The 21,843-nt window shown below is 31.0% G+C and overlaps 1 protein-coding gene across 1 annotated transcript; it reads left to right on the top strand.

Annotated features, from left to right (window-relative positions):
• The first annotated feature begins 6,575 nt into the window (after positions 1 to 6,575).
• Positions 6,576 to 17,715, top strand: LOC131640665 (probable 2-isopropylmalate synthase). The gene is made up of 7 exons (XM_058911048.1): positions 6,576 to 7,100; positions 7,177 to 7,390; positions 9,954 to 10,034; positions 14,487 to 14,579; positions 14,666 to 14,752; positions 14,861 to 14,961; positions 17,591 to 17,715. The coding sequence occupies exons 1-7, from the start codon at positions 6,595 to 6,597 to the stop codon at positions 17,622 to 17,624; spliced, it is 1,116 nt and encodes a 371-aa protein (XP_058767031.1). The 5' UTR covers positions 6,576 to 6,594; the 3' UTR covers positions 17,625 to 17,715.
• The last annotated feature ends 4,128 nt before the right edge of the window (positions 17,716 to 21,843 follow it).

Genomic DNA, 21,843 nt, shown 5'->3' with positions numbered 1-21,843 from the left:
AAGTTGTAGGGAATCCAATTTCCTTCAAAATAGGCTTTGAGTGGGGAATTTTTGATGTTCCATGTGAAAGTTATGCCCAGTCAAAGTTGGGTTGACTTTCTCCTAAGAAACCCTAATTTGAACCTTTTTGTATTTGTTCATCTCTGAGTTTCTATTAATGGAATCATGATCAATCTTTGATCAAATGATGGTTATGCTTTACATACTTGATGTTGACCAAAATTGGGAGGCTTTGACTATGCTCTGATTATGGTTGACTTTTAGGTCAAACCAGTTGACTGTGGATCTTGGGGATTGTTTGAGCAAAGCTTTGGCATTGAATCTTGAACCTTGAATCATTGTGAATGGAACATGAAGGGCAAATTTTGGGGTATGACAAGAAGTTAGAGGATTGAATCCTAACTAAGCCAAAAACTCATCATTGCAAAAATGGAATATTCTCCATAACTTACTCACTAAGTTATTCAATCTACAAATTCATTTGCATTCAAGAATATCTCATGAGCTTGGCCTATAAATAGAGAGCTCTCCATTATTCAGAATCACACCAAAACAACTTCAATACTTGTTTTCTCAAAATTCTCTCTTTTCTCAAAGTTTCAAAAGCTTCATGGAGTGAAGAAGTGAATTTTTCAAACATGAGCTTCTTCTTCCAAACCAGGCATCCAAACACTTCACATACAACATGTAGAAGTGGTCCAAGTCCTCTTTGTAGCTTTGTAACATCAAAATCATCATTTCCACATTTAACTTGGAGCTTATACAGTTGGGATCAGACAGAGGAATCCAGGAGGTTTCAATCCAAATTGAGCATTCAAACACCTTCTAATATCACCATAGGAGATTCCCAGATCATCATCTTGCAATTGGAACATCCATATCAAGATTTCGATTTTCAACTTTGAAGGTTAGTGTCCCTTTTTGAACTCTATGATTCATGCACCATAACTGTTCAAACAAGTTTCCATCATCTTTCTGCATGTATATAGATCATTAATCCTCAATCAATTGAACAAAATCATGCATATCTAGAATTTCATGTTGAATTTTTGTTTTAGGGTTCTTGATAGTTCATACGATAAATTTTGAATTACACTTAAAATAAATGAAATTAAAGATCACCATCAGATTCTTTGTTGAAAAACGAGCAAGATTCATGTTTGGATCACCTCATTTGGTTGAGAAACGAAGAAGTTGGAAATTCAAATTTGGGAAAGCTTGAGGTTGAAGATGGACATGGTGGCGGAGACATTTTTAAAACTTAAAACGTGTTTTAATATATTATGATTTGTTTGCGTGTTATTACTTGAAATCATCATTTGCCCTAGTGGCCAAAGCGAGCGTCCAAACTCCCCTCTTGCCCCCAAGGTCTGGGGTTCGATTCCCCCCTCAAACCTTTTGTTCATTTTATTTTTTTAAAACACACATAACACTTGTTTTAAAATATATTGAATTGAAGTCATTTGTTTAACAAGACTGGCGCGTTGGCCCAATGATAAGAGTTTTGAGTGGTGACCATAAGGGCGTGGGTTCAACTCCTTTGAGGGCCAAATCTATTTTTTTAGCACTATTTTCTTCTTTTTTCTTTTACAACTTCACTCAATTAATTAACATAGCAAAATTAATTATTTTCAAATGATTTTTCGCACACTCTTCATTTATCACACATATCTCATGATTATACAAAAAATCACAAAAAATAATATTTATTTGATATATTTTTATTAGGTTTAAAGTAATGTTTTTTATAGTATTTTTAATACTTTAAAAAATGAATTTTACTTTTGATTTTCTTAACCTAATCAACTTCAAATATTCATGTGAATAAAACACCATCTTTTAAGTCTTTATTAATGTACATAACATGTTTTATATTGACTTAATTGTTTTTGTTAATTAATTTGGTTTTGTCAAACTATCAATTAACCAAACGATTAGGGTTTTATTTCTTTAAAAACCTTCCCAAACTCAATAAAATCAAACCTTTTTTAAAAACACGTTTTGGGCCTGTGTTAGAGTGTAAGTCCCAACCCCTTTTGTACATAAATAAAATCATCTTCAATCTTTTGTTCAAATAAATTTCATGGGTTTCTCCTTGAGTTGTAAGTCCCAACATTTTCATTTGTTATTCATAAATAAATACCTTTTGGGTCTCTCCTTGAGTTATAAGACCCATCCCTTTCTTGTCTCTTTCAATTCAATTCATTGGGCCTATATCAGAGTGTAAGTCCCAACACCTTTTCTTTTCAAATACCTTTTGAACTTCTCCCTGAGTTGTAAGTCCCAACATTTTCATCAGTTTTAAATAAATTTCATGGGCCTCTATCAGAGTGTAAGACCCAACACATTTTCTTTTCAAATACCTTTTGGACTTTTTTGTGAATGCAAGGTGTGTTTTAAGTGATGACAAAACTTTCTATTAAAGGTTGGATGAGTCTCAAGTCAACCATGCAAGATGGGAAACTTCAAATAGACTCAAAGCAAGCAAATTTGAAATTTCCAGGTTCACAGGTCGACCTAAACAAGGTGTGAGTCGACTCACACAGTGAAAGAGTCAGTTTCCTAACATTTTGAGGTCCTCAGGTCGACCTCCAAAATTCACAGGTCGACGCATGAAGTTTTGGGTGAACCTCAGATTTGATCAGGTCGACCCTCAGGTCGACGCATTCTGGGTTGCATGTTGGGACAACATACTTCGACGCATAGCCCTGTTTGGGTCGACGCATGGAGAATTGAGGAAACCTCGGGTTTGAATAGGTCGACCCTTAGGTCGACGCATGCAAGTAATAGGTCGATGCATCACAAGCACAGGTCGACGCATGCATACGTTTTTGACAAACTGAAGGAACCACGTGTTTGAACAGGTCGAGTCCCCCCATTCCTCAGGTCGACCTGTCGCCCCAAAACTCAGAATTTTTGCTGTCTGTTTTGTTGTTGCTTCTCTTTGTATAAAACAAAATCATTTTGGTTTGGTAAGATTTCAAGAAAAGTGAAAGATAGACACAAGGCTCTTATCATCTTCAACCTCTCTCTCATCAAATTGACAACTACACATAACAATTTTTGTGAATCATGGTGAGGAGTGTGGGTTGATAACGTTCGACGGTAGATTTAGTTCTTGTTCGAGTTAAGAGATTATGGGTTTTTCTTGAATAAAACCTTAGGGTTTTGTCCTCCAAGATCAAGTGCGATTTGGGGTTTTTTGACGATCGCTTTGCTTCACAAGTATCTGATTGTGCTTAAGGGTTTGAGGGATTCGCAATTTGCTCTACAAGCTAGCATCAACTGGAGAATAAAGAAGAAAGGATCGGGGTCGAGATTCATCAGGATCGTCGATAATCACTTGGTTCTACTTGAATCAAGGGAAGAGAAATGTTTAGATTCAATTTTACTGTTCTATTAAAATTGGTAATCGGTAAACCTTCTCTTGTTAAGACCATTTGCATTTAATACATACTATCCTAATTCCAATTGGAGTTAGGGGCAGACGTACCCTACGCGAGGACGACAAGGGGAACTGCCTAAACAAATATCGTGTTCTCTATTGTCTTTTGCTTTATCTTTTCGTATTTGTCTGCGGTAAAATCCATATTTGATCAATAGTTGAAACTTGGTGAAAAGCGCTCACCAAGTGTTTGATAAAATTTCACATTCAACTTTTGCTTAATTTTTTGTGAAACAGTTCATTGTGAGAAATCTCTTATAGTCTGTAGATTAACAAATTGGTAATCCAGTTGAAATACGTAATTTCATTTCATTATTTTCATCCGGTTTTGTTCACACATATCTGGCATTCAATAACTAGATCGTTCTAGACGATAAGTTTGATTCTGAGGCATTACGTTTTTCAAACACTAATATTTCATAAAAATTGAAAAAAGTGGTCTATTCACCCCCCTCTAGACCATTCATATCGTCTAACATTTTCCTTGAGTTGTAAGTCCCAACATTTTCATCTATTTTAAATAAATTTCTTGGGCCTCTATCAGAGTGTAAGGTCCAACACCTTTTCATCGTCAATATTCTTGAGTTTCTCCCTGAGTTATAAATCTCAACATCTTTTCTCCTTTCACTCACAGACTTATTCAAAATCACAATTAAACATCAAAACTCATTTCTTTTCACTCATTCATATTTAAATTACTGTTCACCTGAGTTTACTGTATACTTGTTATAATCATCATATGCATGTTATATCTTTTATACTTGTTATACACCTGTCAAATATAAACTATATATATATATATATATATATATATATATATATATATATATATATATATATATATATATATATATATATATATATATATATATATATATATATATATATATATATATATATATATACACACTGATTAGATCTTCTCCCTGAGATAATCCTAAGACAAACACACACACACACACACAGATATATTATAGGAATATAACCAAATTACATTCCCGTGAAGTCTCTCCTACTTAGACAATCATAGCATTTCTTCTCTAAAAGATGAATTATTCTCGATGAAACCTCTTAAACCCCTTAGATCAACCAATGGGGCATATCCACTTAAAGATGATTATTTTCCGGTGAAACCTCTTACCATTTTGCTTAGAGCCAAATAAAAAAAAAATCACATAGCTTTCTCTTGTGGTAAGAAAAGACCCTCATTGATCATCGATTAACCTTCTCTTAAACTCAGAATGTAAAGACACACTGGCTTCTAATACTGAATCAATTCCCAAAAAATCAGAGACATGAAAATTCTCAAACAATCTATAATTGATTGAAATAATATATTATAACTATTATTATTTTAGTTTGAAAAACAAGTGGTGAAAGAAACTTAAAGTTTCATTGTTAGTAGGTTTATGAAAAATATTGAAGATAAAATTTTTCAAACATTACTTCTATATTTTAATATGTATTTGATATTTAAAAATTCAATGATATACATATTTTTTAAAATTTTTTAAAATATCAAATGTTTATTAAAATATAAACATAATCCCTCAAAATCTTTCCCTTTGGAGTGGTGGGTAATTGGGCATGCAATGCATGTGGTTTTTGTTGGAAGAAATAATTGAATTTGATAAAGTATAGTTGGTACGAAGGAGTAAAGATCTACTTCATTTTTTATACTTTATTTTTTTTCATTACTATAATTTTTGTGTATATTACACGTATTTCTAAGACATGTGACACATATTAATTATTTATTTAACTTTATACACATAAAACTATAGTAATGAAAAAGAAATAGAATGTAAGAAATGAAGTGGATCCTTATTCGAAAAGATGTGAGTGATTGAGATGAAAAGATGTGATTGGTGTAAGGCAATGGATGAATCGAGCACAGTAATAGTTCTTATAATAATTGTCTAGTGGTCTGGCAAAACCGTGGGTGGGTTTTGTGTTAGTAAGTGGTTTTAAGGGAACTTATGTGGTTTGCATAGATCTAGAATTGTACAGTTTACTACTGTCTTTCAAAATAGAATTCTTATCTCTTTCAAAATAACATTTTTAGTTGAAAGAGGCTCGTACACTGTGATTTCTGTCCAAACTAGATGCTAGAATACACGAAAATTTTGTCCCCAAAAAGTAAACATGTGAGTTATCTCTTCTTATAGACTTGACATAATCAATCGCTATCAAAATTACTATTTCATCCTTTTTCTTTTCCCACTTGATATGACACATATTATCTATGAAGGTTAATTTTGAATTGTCTCACTATTACATTATATTATATTAAATTATCAATAGAATATATTTCACTATGTCAAATTAATTAAATATATTATGGATCTTGTTAATCAATGTCCTCGGGGCAATAAGTTAAGCATTCAAAAAATAATAATTTTATAAAAAAAATTAATATTTCAATTTTTCGATATATTAAATACGTAGATTATCGAGATTATTTACTATTTTTAAAATCTTAACCATTATCATGAGAACACTGGTTAATATTTCATATATATATATATATATATATATATATATATATATATATATATATATATATATATATATATGACATAATGTTTTTTTTATATAAGAATATGAGAATGAATTTGAACTATTGAATTTTAAAATAAATGGTGAAGATTATGTGTGATTCTTTTTTTCTCTCTCCTTCATTATTAAAATAAATGAGGTAGGAGAGGAAAAAAAATCCCACATAATCTCCACTATTTATTTTAAAATCTAATGATTTAGATTCGTTTTCACATTCTCATATAAATATAGCATTCTCATATGATATATGATATATATATATATATATATATGAACATGTGTGGGAATAGGAAGAATACTTATTCTGTGTATATTTTAAATATTTTATCTAAAAATTATTAAAACTAATAATAATAATAAAAAAAATGTACTGACAGTATAAAGTATTTTTACATTGTCAACCAATGAGAGACATGTGTCAGAATAAATCTTATTTTTAATTTTAAAAACTGAAATTACATGATAAATTAAAGTATTTTGATTGGTCGTATGTATAAATCATTTCTATTTGCAAGTAGAAATGATTTGATTCATTCATTTAAACTTGTCCATTTCATTGAGTATACTTTTTGATAACTCAAAAATCTCCTATGGCAACAATCGGTAATCTTTTATACATTCCAAACCAAATTCCCAGACCAACCTATGTTCGCATATTGGACACCACCCTCCGCGACGGTGAACAATCCCCTGGTGCCGCAATGTCTTGTAAGGAGAAACTAGATATCGCGCGCCTACTAGTAAAGTTACGGGTTGACATCATTGAAGCAGGGTTTCCTTCTGCTTCCAATGATGACTTCACCGCGGTTAAAATGATTGCAGAAGATGTTAGCAATGATGTTGATAGTGATGGTTATGTTCCGGTTATAGGTGGTGTGTGTAGATGCAATGAGAAGGAAGTTGCCATTACATGGGAGGCTGTAAAACATGCAAAGAGGCCAAGAATTTGTACTTTTATAGCCACTAGTCCCATTCACATGGAATACAAACTTAGAAAGACCAAAGATCAGGTACTCAAGATCGCTCGTGATACGGTGAAGTTTGCACGGAGTTTAGGTTGTTGTGATATCTCATTTGCCGCTGAAGATGCTGCCAGGTTACAACTTACACGACATAACTTAATTATTTTCTTATGAATTTTGTGTTTAAGCTTATATGCAATGTGAAACTAGATCGGAGAAGGAATTCCTTTATCAAATATTGGGAGAAGTTATCAAAGCTGGGGCAACAACAGTAGTCATACCTGACACTGTAGGCATAGCAATGCCATTTGAATATGGAAATCTCATTGCTGATATAAAAGAGAATACTCCTGGAATTGAGAATGTTATCATTGCAACTCATTGCCATAATGATCTTGGACTTGCTACTGCCAACACCATTGAGGTAATTACCATAAAACCATAGTTCTACCATTCAATTTGTTCTTAATAAACATAAAATATCAGACATTAAAATAGAGACTTTATCTATTCTATTTTTTTTCTCCGTCCTCCCCCACTCTACACTCCGAAGCCTTTGAGTTTTTATTACAAGATAACAGAAACAAATTGTGGTGGATGTTATTCTGTTGTACAGGGAGCTTGCTAGTATTGGTATTTTAAGTTTTTTGAGTTGCTTTGGGGCTGCTTTGTTAGAAGGTGAGTTCTGTAAGTTTTGTTTAGGTGACTCTTTTCAATAAGTGCCTCTAGTTTGGGTGAATGAGTAGCAGATTTTTTTTTTCTGCTATGTACTTTCTATTTAGCTAGCATTTCCTGTTTTAGTTTCTTTTTCAATTTAATGCATTGTGCTTTGCTTTGTAAAAAAAAAAAAAAAACATAAATCATCAAAAAAAAAAAAAAAAAAAACAACGAAAAGTTGAATTGCTTTTAATGTCTTTAGATCTTGATGAAAACCACTCAAATTGGATCGGATTTAGAAGTGATCTTTCAAAACCAATATAAAATTAAAGAACCGCATTTATATATTTTAACATTTATCTATTAATTATTTGTTATATTTAATTTGTTTTAGTATTATTTATTTAATTTTAATATTTTATTTATTTAAATATTACTGATAGTTTTTAATTTGTAATTTTATTTGTTTAAATATAATTGGTAGTTTTTATTTTTTAATTTAAGTTTTCAATCTATTATTTCATTTATAATATTAATATTAATAAAAAATTATAATTTATATTTTGAATATTCAAAATTTTATCAAAATTAAATTGTGTGAAATTGGATCGAAATAGATTAAATTTTTCTATCTAATTATCCAAAACTAACTAATAATTTAATTTTTATATCACATAAATTTTTCAGTCAAAACCAACCTAATCTGTCCAACAAATTATGGGTGGAAGTGGATAAAAAAAAAGAACAAATTAAAGAGATAATCAAAACCAAACCAAACCAAATTGAAAAAAAAGTTGATTGTTTTTTATTTGGTTCCAAAACTGAACCCAACAAATGAAAATTGAAGTAGTTTCGTTCGGTAATCGGTTTAAGTGTTAGAATCACCAACTGATGAATTAAATTTTAAATTTTTTTATTTTATTATATCATTAAGTCTATATTGGTCCAACTATTTTCCACTTTTGTTTATGCTTCTTTTATTTTAGCTAAACACACAGTTAAAATCAAACTCCAAACATTGAAAGTAGAAATAATAAGTCAAAAAAACTTGCTCTTGCTGAACTAGTGTTCTCTTTGCTTGTCACTGTTGTTGATCGCTCTACCGTTATTCTAATATGTTATGGTCGTTTTCTTCGTTCTCAAGTTCTCTTAGTTAATTTTCATTTTCTTCTTCAACAAAATTCCTTATAGTCTTGTTACAAAATATTCTTGACATGTGTTTGATAGGGTTATTAAAAAAAATCCAAGAACTGAATCGAACCGCCAAACCGAACCAAACTGAAGTTAAAATAACCGAATCGTTATGTTTGGATTGTGAACCAAACCATTATGCTCAAACATTTCGAGAACTGAACCGTAACTGAAATCGAACCGGACTGAAACTAAATTCGAACCAAATCTAAACTAAAAAAGGCTTAAAACAAGTTAAAAAAAAATTTAAAATTTGAAAAATAGGTACACTTCGGAAAAAAAAAATTGTCCCTAATGATTCGGTTTGAAATTTCAAAACGGTATACTAAACCAATAATTTTGGTTCCGTTCGGTTCTTAGTAAATTGAAATGGTTAGGTTCAGTTTGAGTGAATTTTTACTATAGTTTGATTCGGTTCGATTCAAATTTTCTCACGAATTGTACCATGAACATCCCTAATGTTTGAGATGTGAAACATGTTAATTTATGGAGATTAATACATTTTGTTTTTATAGTTGTGTTTTATTTGTTATGCTTTCAAATTCCTTCTCAACCTTGTAATGTCAACTGTCAACTTTTATGTTTGATAGTAAACTTTATTTTAGGATGCGAATAAAAATCATGTAACTATTTTGTACGAATTAAGAACAACTTGTAACTTATTTGAAAAAATAAAACATTAAATATAACATATAAAATAAATTATTTGAGAAAACAATAGTATAAAATACACCAAACACACAATAGTATATAAATATAAATTATATAATTTTTAAATAAAAGCATTACAAAACATTCAACCAAATCAAACCAAATCGAATCAACTAAACTAAATTAAACCGAATCAAACGGTTTAGTTTGATTCAGTTTCATTTTAAAAAAATATTAAAAATCAAACCAAACCAAATCGATTTGAAAAATTTTTTAACTAAAAATTAATTCAAAACAATCCGACTACACCCCTATCTCAAACACTTCTACTCCTTCTATTAGATGCTAATAATTAATTGTGCTAGATAATCACTTTGCTAAATAATTACTATATAACCATAACTCTGCATTCAATTTGTTCTTAGTAAACATAAAATATCAGAAACTATATATAATACATATTTTCTCTATTCATTTTCTTCTTTCAGGGTGCACGTGCAGGTGCTCGACAATTAGAAGTAACAATCAACGGGATTGGTGAAAGGGCCGGTAACGCTTCATTAGAAGAGGTGAGTTACGACCTTAGGTTTTGGGTTATTTTTCTTTTAAAAATTATTTTTAGACTGTTATCGATTTTTAAAATAAAACATTAATTTAAATAGTTATTCTTAAAATTGTATTTTAAATGAGCAATTCTTGCATGGACACGACCCTAAATCCACATTTTTAAGCACAGCCAATAAGAAAGAGTCTTTTTTTTAATTTATGTTAATTTTAATTTTGTTTTTAATTGGATTCATGGGATGGTTGAGATTATGAAGGAGAGAGAAAAATCAGTATTTATTTTTTAGTTAATTAAAATTATGTGATTGGTTGTGTGTAAAACAATTTCTTAGGTATGTGTCCACCTAAGAATTTTCCATTTTAAATATGTTATCCTTTGACAATAACTTTTCATAAATTATTTTGAGATAAGTTTAAGGAAATAATTGTGATTTTGATTGTAATTTAGGGTGTGTTTGGTTCGAGGTAAACGGAGGGGAGGGGAGGGGAGGGGAGGGAATGTTTATAATAAAATGTGTTTGGTTCAATTTTTAGGAGGGGAGAGGAGGGGAGGGGAGGGGAGCAAAATCCCTCCAAATCATACATTTTGCGTTCCCCCGAATCGGGGGGATTCGGAGGGGAGGGGAGGGAATGTGACTGTTGACATTTAATAAATTAATATATTTACTAAAATACCCTCAATTTTATTTTATTATTTCAAAAATAATTATTTTCTTTCGTCTGCTTTTTTTCTTTCTCTATTGCTTATATCAATTTATTATAATTATTTTTTACTTTTAAATTTTTATTTTTATTTAATAAAATTTATAATAACTATAATTTTTAATTTTTTATTATAATTTTTATGTTTATTTATATTAATTTTTTTTCTAATTTCGTTATATATTCTATTTTATATATATATATATATATATATATATATATATATATATATATATATATATATATATATATATATATAAAATAATAAAAATAATAATATTTTAAACCATTCAATTATTTTGTTTATTTTATATATTATATATATCGATAAATTATTTTATGTATTCAAAAGTTGTTATCAATATATAGATAATTTTGCGCCGAAAGTTATAATACATATAAAGTGTATTCAATTTTTTTAATATTATGTGGTAAGTTATAAATTTTTAATCATTAAATATTACGAATATTATTTTCAAAAAATTATTTATGAAATTTTCAACTTTGAATACCATATCAGTTATATAAAATCATAAGGATAAAAACGTAAACTATTAATAAAACCCCTCCCCTCCCCTCGTGAACCAAACGTATTTTTAACCAAATTCCCTCCCCTCCCCTCCCCTCCCCTTGTTTGAACCAAACATATATATAATTAATAAAATTCCCTCCCCTTCCCTCCCCTCCCCTTCCCTTCATTAAAATTCCTCCCCTCCCCTCCCCCTCATTTGAACCAAACAGACCCTTAATTTTAATAATATATATTTAAATTATAAAATGTTAAAATTAGTCTTTTAATTGTTATAAAATTAAATTAAAATTTTTTAATGTTTCAAAAACTATTTTTATAAAATTCATTTTTGTTAATATAAAAAAATTTATTTTTTTAAATGTAAAACATACCGACCCTCTTCTTCTTTGATGATGATGATGATCATCATCATTATCATCTCGACAGAAGTTATAACAAATTTATTTTTATTTTTAAAAAATTAATTTAAAAAGACAGTATTTTGATTAACATACTATAAAAATTTGTATCATGTGTTTAATACAATTTATTATAAGAGATGTTTTTGGATATTTGTTTGGCCATATTAATTTATATAAAAAGGTAACAATTCTTAAATATATTTATTTTTAGAACACCTTTTTACTCTTATTTAAAACATTTTAATTTTTAATATTAGTGCTTCTATTTAATGTCTCACAATTTTATGTGAGTAAGAGCCTAATAACAGAGTCCAATATCAGAATTTTTTTTGCCACCCGTTGCATCTTGTGTGATTGGATAATTCAATCCAAACATCCCTACTTTGAAAATAAGAATAAGAGTAAAATGTTATTGGTGTTTATCTAGTAAGGATAAAATGAGGGAACAAAGTTGAAGTATTTTATAAAAATTGAGAGCTAGAGTATTAATTTATAGAGAGTTATAATTAATTTTATAAAAATAAAGAAATAAGTTAAATAAGTAACTAAATAAAATAGATTTGTTATTCATTGAATATCTTTAAATTGACATTCTACTAATATAGTAATATTAAAAGCCTAACCAAATAATAATAAAAAATGTCAACTAATAATATTATTTAAAATTAAACTTGAATATTTGAATAGTTTTTTTTATTTCTTTATCATAAATATGCATTGTGTACACACCAAAAATACTTAGGGTGATATAGGAGCTCAGAAGACTGAGATAAGTGGTTGTAACAAGGAAGTAGGCTTGTAGTATTCATCCGAGTAAGTCTGAGCATCTTCCTTACTCGGTGCATTAACCAAGTCGGAGGGAGCATCAAATCACCACCTCGGTCGTCAACTATCCCTAATCGAATGCGACAGTTACGAATACGAAGGGATGTCTGAACCGTTACACAGAGCGTTATGCTTCTTAAAGAGGACGTCATAAGTTACAATTGTTGCCATTGTTGAGGGACTTCAAGAGTCGCTTCATGAAGGCTTCAGTTCAATAGTACAGAGGTATAAATAAGGGCTCCCACTTGAGGGATAAGAAAAACATTCATTCTTGAGTTCACACATATCATTCTCGTGCAACTCAAATCCCTTAATTCATTCAATCATCCTTTCAGTTTTACTCAATACAGTTGCAACCTCATTGGATTAGCTTTTGAGAGGTGATCCATATGTGTTTTAGAGGAATACATTGTTATGAAAAGTTCAATTAAGTTCTCCATTTAAGTGTAACTAAAATAGTTATAACACCTCGGGTAAATTATTATAAAATTCTATTACAAAGAAAAATGGAGGTCTGGGGCTTTAAAACCTCATCAAAATGAATGAGACGTGTATTGCGAAGATGGCTTGGAAGATAGAAAGAGGTGTTACGGTTTTGTCGTGCGAGGTGTTAAGGAAGAAGTATAGCAGACTAACTAGACGCGTGAATAGTATGGAAGCCAAAAAAACTGACTTTAGCTTATGGAAACAAATAGTTAAAACTTGGCCTATGCTGGATATTTTTTTCAGATGGGAGATTGGTGATGGCAGAAGAATTGACTTTTGGGAAGATTGTTGAATGGAAAATGGCTTAAAGCTCAGAAAGGTTTATTAATTTACTTCTAGAAATTCAGAGCACTCACTTAATTAACCTTGTTGAAACTAATGAAGATTGGAAGTGGAGCTTCATCTAGGAGATGTGCCAGCAGAAGTAGTGGATCGTATTTGAGCTTTAGATCCGCATGTGAAGGATTGCACAAGGGAATATATGTGTATTTGAAGAGGAAGCACAACAGGGGAATTCACCATTGCTAGTACTTATAGCAACATTACAGAAGAAAGAAATGAGTTGATGGAGAAAGAATGGAGAATGATTTTGAAGATTAGAAGTCCATAAAGGATTTGTTAGATTAGAAGTCCATAAAAGATTAGAAGTCCATAAAGAATGGAGAATGATTCTGAGATTGCAGGAGTCTATCTTCTGTAATAGTTACTGTTTTTCCATTAATAATATAATTTATTTTCCTCTTGAATTTGGGTTTCTATCATTGGTAACTCTCAATGTCCTCTCCCTTTCTATCTCTATCCTTTATATAACTATCATTCTCCTTTAACCAACTAGCCACATCAACAAATATAATTCATTTATCTCTTTGACACGTTTGTTAGGCTGAGGCCCAAACCAAGTACCTAACAGACCGTCTAGAAAAATTCGATGCAACCATGTCAAGTAACATAAGTTTGTTTGTAGAATGCCCAGATTTCATGAATGATGTTATTAGGAGTGACTGTAATGTTGATCAATTGCCTCCTGTAGGCTAGTTTGTTACTTATAATATAAGATCATCATAAATCTTACTAATGACATAAGTAAGCTATACTTTTATTTTTTTAGTTAAGTAGTCTAGTTACTAGAATTCACCTTTTAAAGGTGAAAAAGTGGAATGTCATGGATTTAAATGTGCGCCCCTGTATCTGATATTTCTGTACAACTAACAACTAAGCTGACTTAAAAAGACATTCGACTATAATTACTATCAGATGATCTATTAGTGTATTATAGCTTTATGATTAATAAATTTATAAATTATAGACCACTCTTTATTTTTTGTTGTGGTATCCTCTATAAATTATAGTTTATAGATCACAAATAATAAATGTCTCACAAATAAAAGCTGATTAGCCCAACACCACATTAAAATAAATGAATATCAATATTTAATTACCTATCATTTTTAAGTTATTAATCAATTTACTACTTTATCACAATTTTCTTTGTTTTTCTTTGTACATTCAAGGTTGTTATGGCCCTAAAGTGCAGAGGTAATGATATCTTATATGGTCTACATACAGGAATTAATACAAGACAAATATTAAGCGCAAGCAAAAAGGTTACATATTTAAAATTCTTGCGGTTTTTTTATTTTAAATTTTCTCTCATTGAATTTCATTTAAATTTCATAATAAATGTAATTAGGTGGAAGAGTACTCCGGAATGTTTTTACAGCCCCACAAGGCTCTTGTTGGTGCTAATGCTTTTCTTCATGAGAGTGGCATTCATCAGGTTTGTGATATCAATACTTATAATACTTGTGAAAAAGAACACAGTTACTTTTCATATTATGTTTTCAATTAACACCTAAAGACACATATGAAATTTTATGCTTTATAGGATGGGATGTTAAAACATAAAGGCACATATCAAATAATATCTCCTGAAGATATTGGTCTTGAAAGATCAACTGAAACTAGTATTGTACTAGGGAAACTTAGGTATGTCATTTGCTTTTATTTTAATTAAACATTATTTATGTTTATGTGAACTTTGTAAGAATTTAAAATAGTTTAATAGGTTTTAATCTCACAAAAATCAAGACAAAAATGTGATTAATAAAATCCAACAAAATATATATCTGAAAAATCAAACAAAATACACGAGCTTATAATATATTATTTTTTTCAAGTCTAAATGTAAAATCTATTATCTAACAGAATACTTGAGCTTTATATATATATATATATATATATATATATATATATATATATATATATATATATATATATATATATATATATATATATATATATATATATATATATGGACACACACGTGTGTGTGAGAGAGAGAGAGATAGAGATGAAGATTTTGCTCAAGTGTGTTATCGCGATAGGGTATTTAAGCTAATTATACGAAAATAGTGAATTTTCTCTCCAAATCTAGGTTGGATATATTTATAGGTGCTTCGGGCCGTTTCGAGAATAAAGGAAGGAGTTTGTTCCTATTCTAAGGATTCAGCCATAATTTAAGGATTTTGACCGGATTATGTGAGTGAGTCGAACTGGCCTCCCTTCATCACAAGAGAAGTTGGTGGCGACCTCATATAAAGGTTGACTTGTTCTACATAATCAATATAAAAAGTATTGTACCTCGCAGTCATAAAGCACTACGTCAGTCAGTTTGGATATGTTGAGCAAGTGACTCTAAGCACAAGAAGGGAGGGATGTTGAACTGTGATATTGAAACTTTGTGATTAATTTACAACTTTTTACTTAAAACAACATCTTGTGTCAGTAGAGTTAAAAAAATGAGATAAAAGCAGCAAAAATGGAAGGATAAAATTTAAAGGAAAGTAAATAAAATAAAGTAGAGAGACAAAGAGAGAGTTTATAGAGATTGCACTAGGATTTATAGATGTTTATATAATCTCTTGGCACACTCCTTGATGGGCTAATTTATATACGTGCAAGTTTACACGATCAAATTAGTAGCAAGTGATAAGAAAGAGTATCGATCCCATCGAGATTGTATTAAACATAATGATTTTCATACAAGAAGTTGTAAAGTAATTATGAGCAATAAGATAAATAATAATGGTGTTGTCAAAGTCAGTGTTCAAGTAAAACAGATCTTAGAATAACGCAAAATTGAGAGTGGAAATATATCAAGAGTGATTGAGTTGAACTATGATCCATTATAATTTTAGAAGTGAATATGTGTGATGATGAGCAGTGTCGTGACATGTGAGGTGAGAGTGATCAAGTGGTGTATCTCTACAACATCAAAAAATGCATATAGAGGGAAAGGGAACAAATCTCGAAGCCTCGCTTGTAACGCTAGTATGCGTCTATTTGTATTATAAAATCCTCAATGGTAGCAGCTCCTTATATCTAAGCAAGCTAGGCAAGTGAATATCTCTATCCTAATCATTCAACCATTTTTATTAAGGAAACCGCTTGTTGTAGGACCTCTATTCAAAAACAAGCTGTAATCTACTCCTAAGTTGGCCAGACAAAGAAATAGACTTATAAAAGGTTAACATATAATAAAACAAGTTACTTAACGACACACCATATCACTTAAAACAAATTAAAATTAATTTCACATTGCTCAACTATAAAAGTTTTAGCTTATAATGAGCAAAATAAGAACAGTACAGAGAGATCTTAAGCTAAACATTCCTAAGCAAGAAGATAGAAATGATAAACCTAAGTGTGACACTTTAATCACTTGCATTTTGTTAATCAGCAAGTGACGTCTTCCATCACGTCTCTCCTCGACTGGAACGTTGGCTCCTCCTTAATTTCAGTTATGCAAAACTTTCTAAGTTTCAGAACCTCCTTCTTCATTGCATTGCAACTCTAATTATAAAGGATTTCCATCTGCATAATGTCTCTCTTTTTTCTTGGGTATTTACAATGATTCATTAACTTAAGCCCAAAGAATAAAGCATATTCCTTTGTGTTATTGATTTTCCCATTTCTCTAAGTCCTTCTTTTTCCTTCAGCTTGTGCTCCTCGTTACAAACGACAGCAGTCTTGTGTCAGCTCACCCGAGTTAACCTTAAAACCAGCAAAAACACATTAAAATACCAAAAGGGAGTACCTATTGTGCTCCAACCTAATTGATATAAAAACATCTTAAATGCAATAAAACAATAAATAAAAAGGCTATTACTACTAAATACTTCAAATGTAAAAGCATGTATTAACTCATAAAATGTAGGTTAACGCACCCCCAAACTTGAATCATTATGTGTCCTCAGGTGATGCGACAGGAAATGACATAGAGAACTTCTTTTTTACAACAACCCTTTTTCTTCAGAACCAACCTTTTCAAATTCAAAAATCTTCTCAAAGGAATTGTTTAAAAAATAGGCATAACTCAGTCCTGAGGCTCAATCTTAATTGTGTGTGCTCTTTGGATCACCAACACGCCCTGTCATGAAAGTTATCCAGCCTAAATTCAACTTTGATTATCTCATCCTATGTTCTAAGAGTTCGATTTTCCTGTTTCAGCAAGGGGTGTTTGACTATATGTTTTTGTTACTTTATACTTAGGAGTCACACATGCATTTATTGATAATTAGATTAATTGTAGTTGTTCCACCTTTTCACGTGACAGGATCTCACTTGTAATGAGTCCAATCTGTTACTAATGGTGAAGACAACTATTGTTCCTCCAGTTTCAGGCACAGGAAATGTTCCTCAAGACATGGGCACAAGAACTTATTATTTATTGATGAAGTGAACTTTAGCTTTAATTTATTTACACGCATTGGTGTGTTTATTAATTAGGCATATACAATGTGTCCACTGTACTAAGTCTTAAAACATCAGCGCTAACCTCCCCTCATTAAACCTTTCAATTTGATCTCTTTTTTCATACTAAAAAATAATTCAAACTTGTTAAGAGGCTGCCTACTTTCCAGACTACTAGAGCTATGACAGGGGTTAACAGTAACAAAAGATTAGTGCAATAGATCCTCCTCAAGACTTTGTTTCCAGAAACTGTTAAAGTCCCAACATAATTTCTTCTAAATCTTCTAAGGTTGTTTGTCCTAAGGGGATGTTAAATCAAGTTATTCATATATTTTATTCTTTTTTTCCCATAAAAACAACTACCAAAACATAATTAAATTTAAAAGAAACATGCATGAATTTCATTTATCCAGGGCTCTAGGAAGCCAACAAAAACAAAAGCAAACAAGTTGTAAACAACCAACAGAACAACAAACAATAAACTAACAACTAAAAGCAAACTAGAAACAAGACAGTTAACCTGACGGGTTATGGCACGACAGAACAAGACAATAACTATGAATATAAAATTAAAATTAATCATGAAATGGTTTGTAGGTCAAGTGTGAAATACCTGTCAGGCTACAAGCTGCTGGTTTTCCTCATTACATATTTTTTGGACTTTTTTCTATTCTTCAACACTTTCTCTACTTTCTTCATCCAACTTTGTTCAACCTCAGGAGGCATGAAAAAGGTCACCTCATGGACACCAGCATCCTTTGATTTCAATTTCTTTTTCTTTAGTTTTGGGGAAGACACAAAGGCCTTTCCATAATTATTCCTCAAAACACAGTATACTGAAATCTTTAGAAGTGACAAAAGTGGAATCTTTTGTGTAGGTGTCATGTCAGGGGTTATCTCCAGTGTTTCATACTTTTTCAACCAAATTTCATCAGGTGGTTTTTGGTGGAGGCCTTCTTATGTCACCATCCTCCTTGAGTTCTTCTTTTTTTATGAACATAATCTTCCCAAACAGTTGACCTTCCTTGGTTTTCCTTATCCTTTGAGAGAATGGTGTAGATGGTATTTCTCGAACAAAAATTCTTGATGCCCCATATTCTGGAACGTTAGATGTTGTCTGTACAGCTGCAGGTGATGTGACAAAATACTTCACCTTCTGCATATTTGGATTTGACAAATCAGCAATTTGTGTGACAATATGGGTTGACTATTTTAGCTTCTAGAGTGTCCTCATCTGATATATCAGAGGGCTTTGGATCTTCATACTCCCATGAGCTTAGATTAGTAGAAATTCGAACAATTTGAATCTCTAAATTTTTTATACTCTCACTTTGAGCTTGAAATTGTAACTTTGTTTCTTGCATGAAAGTTATTAAAATAGATTCTAGCTGGTAGGTTCCATTAATTACCACAATTGCATTATGAGCAGAACTAGGGTGATTTATCCATCCTCCACAAGCAAAATCAGAGCCATATGTCATGACATTCAGTGGTGCAAGAACTGTCACGACAGGCGGCATCATAAAGGACTTTAACATGTTCTGTATTTCAGCCAGTTGAACAGCCAGAACAGTGGTTTGACTGACCTTCATTATGGAGAAATTAACCTGTATATAGCATTGTTGCACACCTGTCGTGTCACTAAAAGACATAAAATGTCAAATACTCAAACATAAATTTAACAAACTTCAATGAAAAATCAAAATCTTAATGAAACAATCCCTGGCAACTCTAATAAAATTTAAGGGGTTAGTTTATGTACGTGCAAGTATACACGGTCAAATTAGTAGCAAGTGATAAGAAAGAGTATTGATCCCACAGAGATTGTATTAAGCATGATGATTTTCATACAAGAAGTTGTAAATTAAACATGAGCAAAGAGATAAATACTAATGTTGTTGTCAAGCTCAGTGTTCAAGTAATCTACTCCTACGTAGGACCTCTCTTCAACAACAAGATGTAATCTACTCCTACGTTGGCCAAAAAAAAAATAGACTTATAACAGGTAAACATATAATAAAACAAGTCACTTAACGACACACCATATCACTTAAAATAACTTAATATTAATTTCACGTTCCTCAACTATAAAAGGTTTAGCTCATAATGAGCAAAATAAGAACAACACAGAGAGATCTTAAGCTAAACATTGCTAAGCAAACAGATAGAAATGATAAATCAAAGTGTGATGCTTTAATCCCTTGCAAGTTGTTAATCATCAAGTGACGTCTTCCATCACGCCTCTCCTCGACTGGAACGCTGGCTTCTCATTAATTACAATTCTGCAGAAATTTCCTAGTTTCAGAACCTCCTTCTTTATTGCATTGTAGCTTTATTTATAAAGGATTTCCAGTTGCATAATGTCTCTCTTTTTTATTAGGCATTTACAATAATCCATTAACTTAAGCCTAGAGAATAAAGCATATTCCTTTGTGTTGTACTATGATAGTACAATGCACATAGGATACATCATGACACCGTGGCATAATTGCAGCAGCAATAGCAGTGTGTTAGCAACAACAATAGTGTGACAACTTCTCATAATTTTGTCTTGTAGTGCTTCCTTCTTATGCTTTGAATATGAATGGTTTTCTCCCTCTTTTTCAGCACAACAAAATTTCTCCTTTTCTCTAAGTCTTTCCTTTTCCTTTAGCTTGTGCTCCTCGTTACAGAAGACAAAAGTCTTGTCTCAGCTCGACCGAATTAACCTTGAAACAAGCAAAAACACATTAAAACACCAAAAGTGAGCACCTATTGTGCTCCAACCTAACTCATCTAAAAACATTTAAAATTCAATAAAAAATACATAAAAAGGCTATTCCTACTAAATACTACAAATGTAAAAGCATGTATTAACTCTCAAAATGTGGGTTAACACTCCTCTCCTCAAGAAATTCTTCTTGAGAATTCTTATAAAAATAATATATTTGATCTTTTACCAGGTTATGTCTAAAAACCTTTGTACAATCAGGTGTTACATTTTAACATGGTGATCCCTTAAACCATGAGTATCACACTCTTGATAAAATAGTTGAACACCAGTACAATAAAAACCTCATAAGTATATTTCACTCACACACGCATTAAGGAAACTTTTAGTGAAAGAGAATAAAATAGAGATAGGTAAGAATAAGAAATTGATGATTAGAATCCGATATCCGGCGTTACTTCAAATGATGGGAAACCCCCTATTTGTTAAAGAAAGTGTGGCTCAAAAATGGAAACAATTCATGGGCTTTAAAATGTTCATAATCGATAATACATATCATATAACCGATTATGCAATTCAAATATGGAAGGTTTTTAAATAGCGCCATAATTAATCAATTATAAGTCATAATAATCGATTATGAGTCATTAAAAAAGAAATTATCGACTAACCTAAATATGATAATCAATAATCTAGTGTAAACTACACTCATAAAGGATTCTTTAAGCTAGTAACCAACTAGATAATTGCGTAAAACATTATCTGGTGATTTTAACAAAATAAGAGGGTACTCAAAAACATTTGGTAAATGTGTGACATTTGTCTTAGTATCTTATGAGTTACTCTAACACATTTATAATACTCTGGTCACTTAGACAATTTGCTAAGTGCACAATCGAACATGCAGGCTTTCACACTTCCACTCTTTCTCAACTTTGAAGCTTCAAGTTTCTTGGTACATTATGTTTGACTTCAGCACTTCCGTGGGACCCTAAATCTTCTCTCTAATGAGGTTTGATCTAACTTCAGGATGGGCGTTATCATCAGAGATAGTTGGAAAAGCAACATGATTCCACCAAACATGAGAGCCATCATATAAACCACCATGACCAAAATATAAGATTTTCATTTGGTATTCGTGAAGGGACCACATTCATCAAGCAACATGATTCCACTAAACATCAAGGTCATCATCAAAACCACCATGATCAAAACATCATATGCAGTCTATTGAAGATGCAAACACATATTTTAGTGAAGGTATAACAATAATATGCCAGATAAGGGCAAGAATCCTTGAATGAAGGTCTAACCATAATATACCTTATAAGGTGGCAAGGATCCTTCTGTAAAGGTTTACCAGTAATATGTCTGATAAGGAGGCAATGTTACTTTTGTGAAGGTCC

Source organism: Vicia villosa, unplaced genomic scaffold (genome assembly GCF_029867415.1).
Source record: "Vicia villosa cultivar HV-30 ecotype Madison, WI unplaced genomic scaffold, Vvil1.0 ctg.003259F_1_1, whole genome shotgun sequence".
NCBI classification, from domain to species: domain Eukaryota; kingdom Viridiplantae; phylum Streptophyta; class Magnoliopsida; order Fabales; family Fabaceae; genus Vicia; species Vicia villosa.
This window is presented reverse-complemented; position numbering and strand designations above follow the sequence as displayed.

Excerpts from the sequence above, each read along its gene's own strand:
- LOC131640665 (XM_058911048.1), top strand. The coding sequence starts at position 6,595 with ATGGCAACAATCGGTAATCTTTTATACATTCCAAACCAAATTCCCAGA. Across the intron at positions 10,035-14,486 it reads GTAACGCTTCATTAGAAGAG|GTTGTTATGGCCCTAAAGTG; the intron begins GTGAGTTACGAC and ends TGTACATTCAAG. Across the intron at positions 14,580-14,665 it reads TATTAAGCGCAAGCAAAAAG|GTGGAAGAGTACTCCGGAAT; the intron begins GTTACATATTTA and ends AAATGTAATTAG.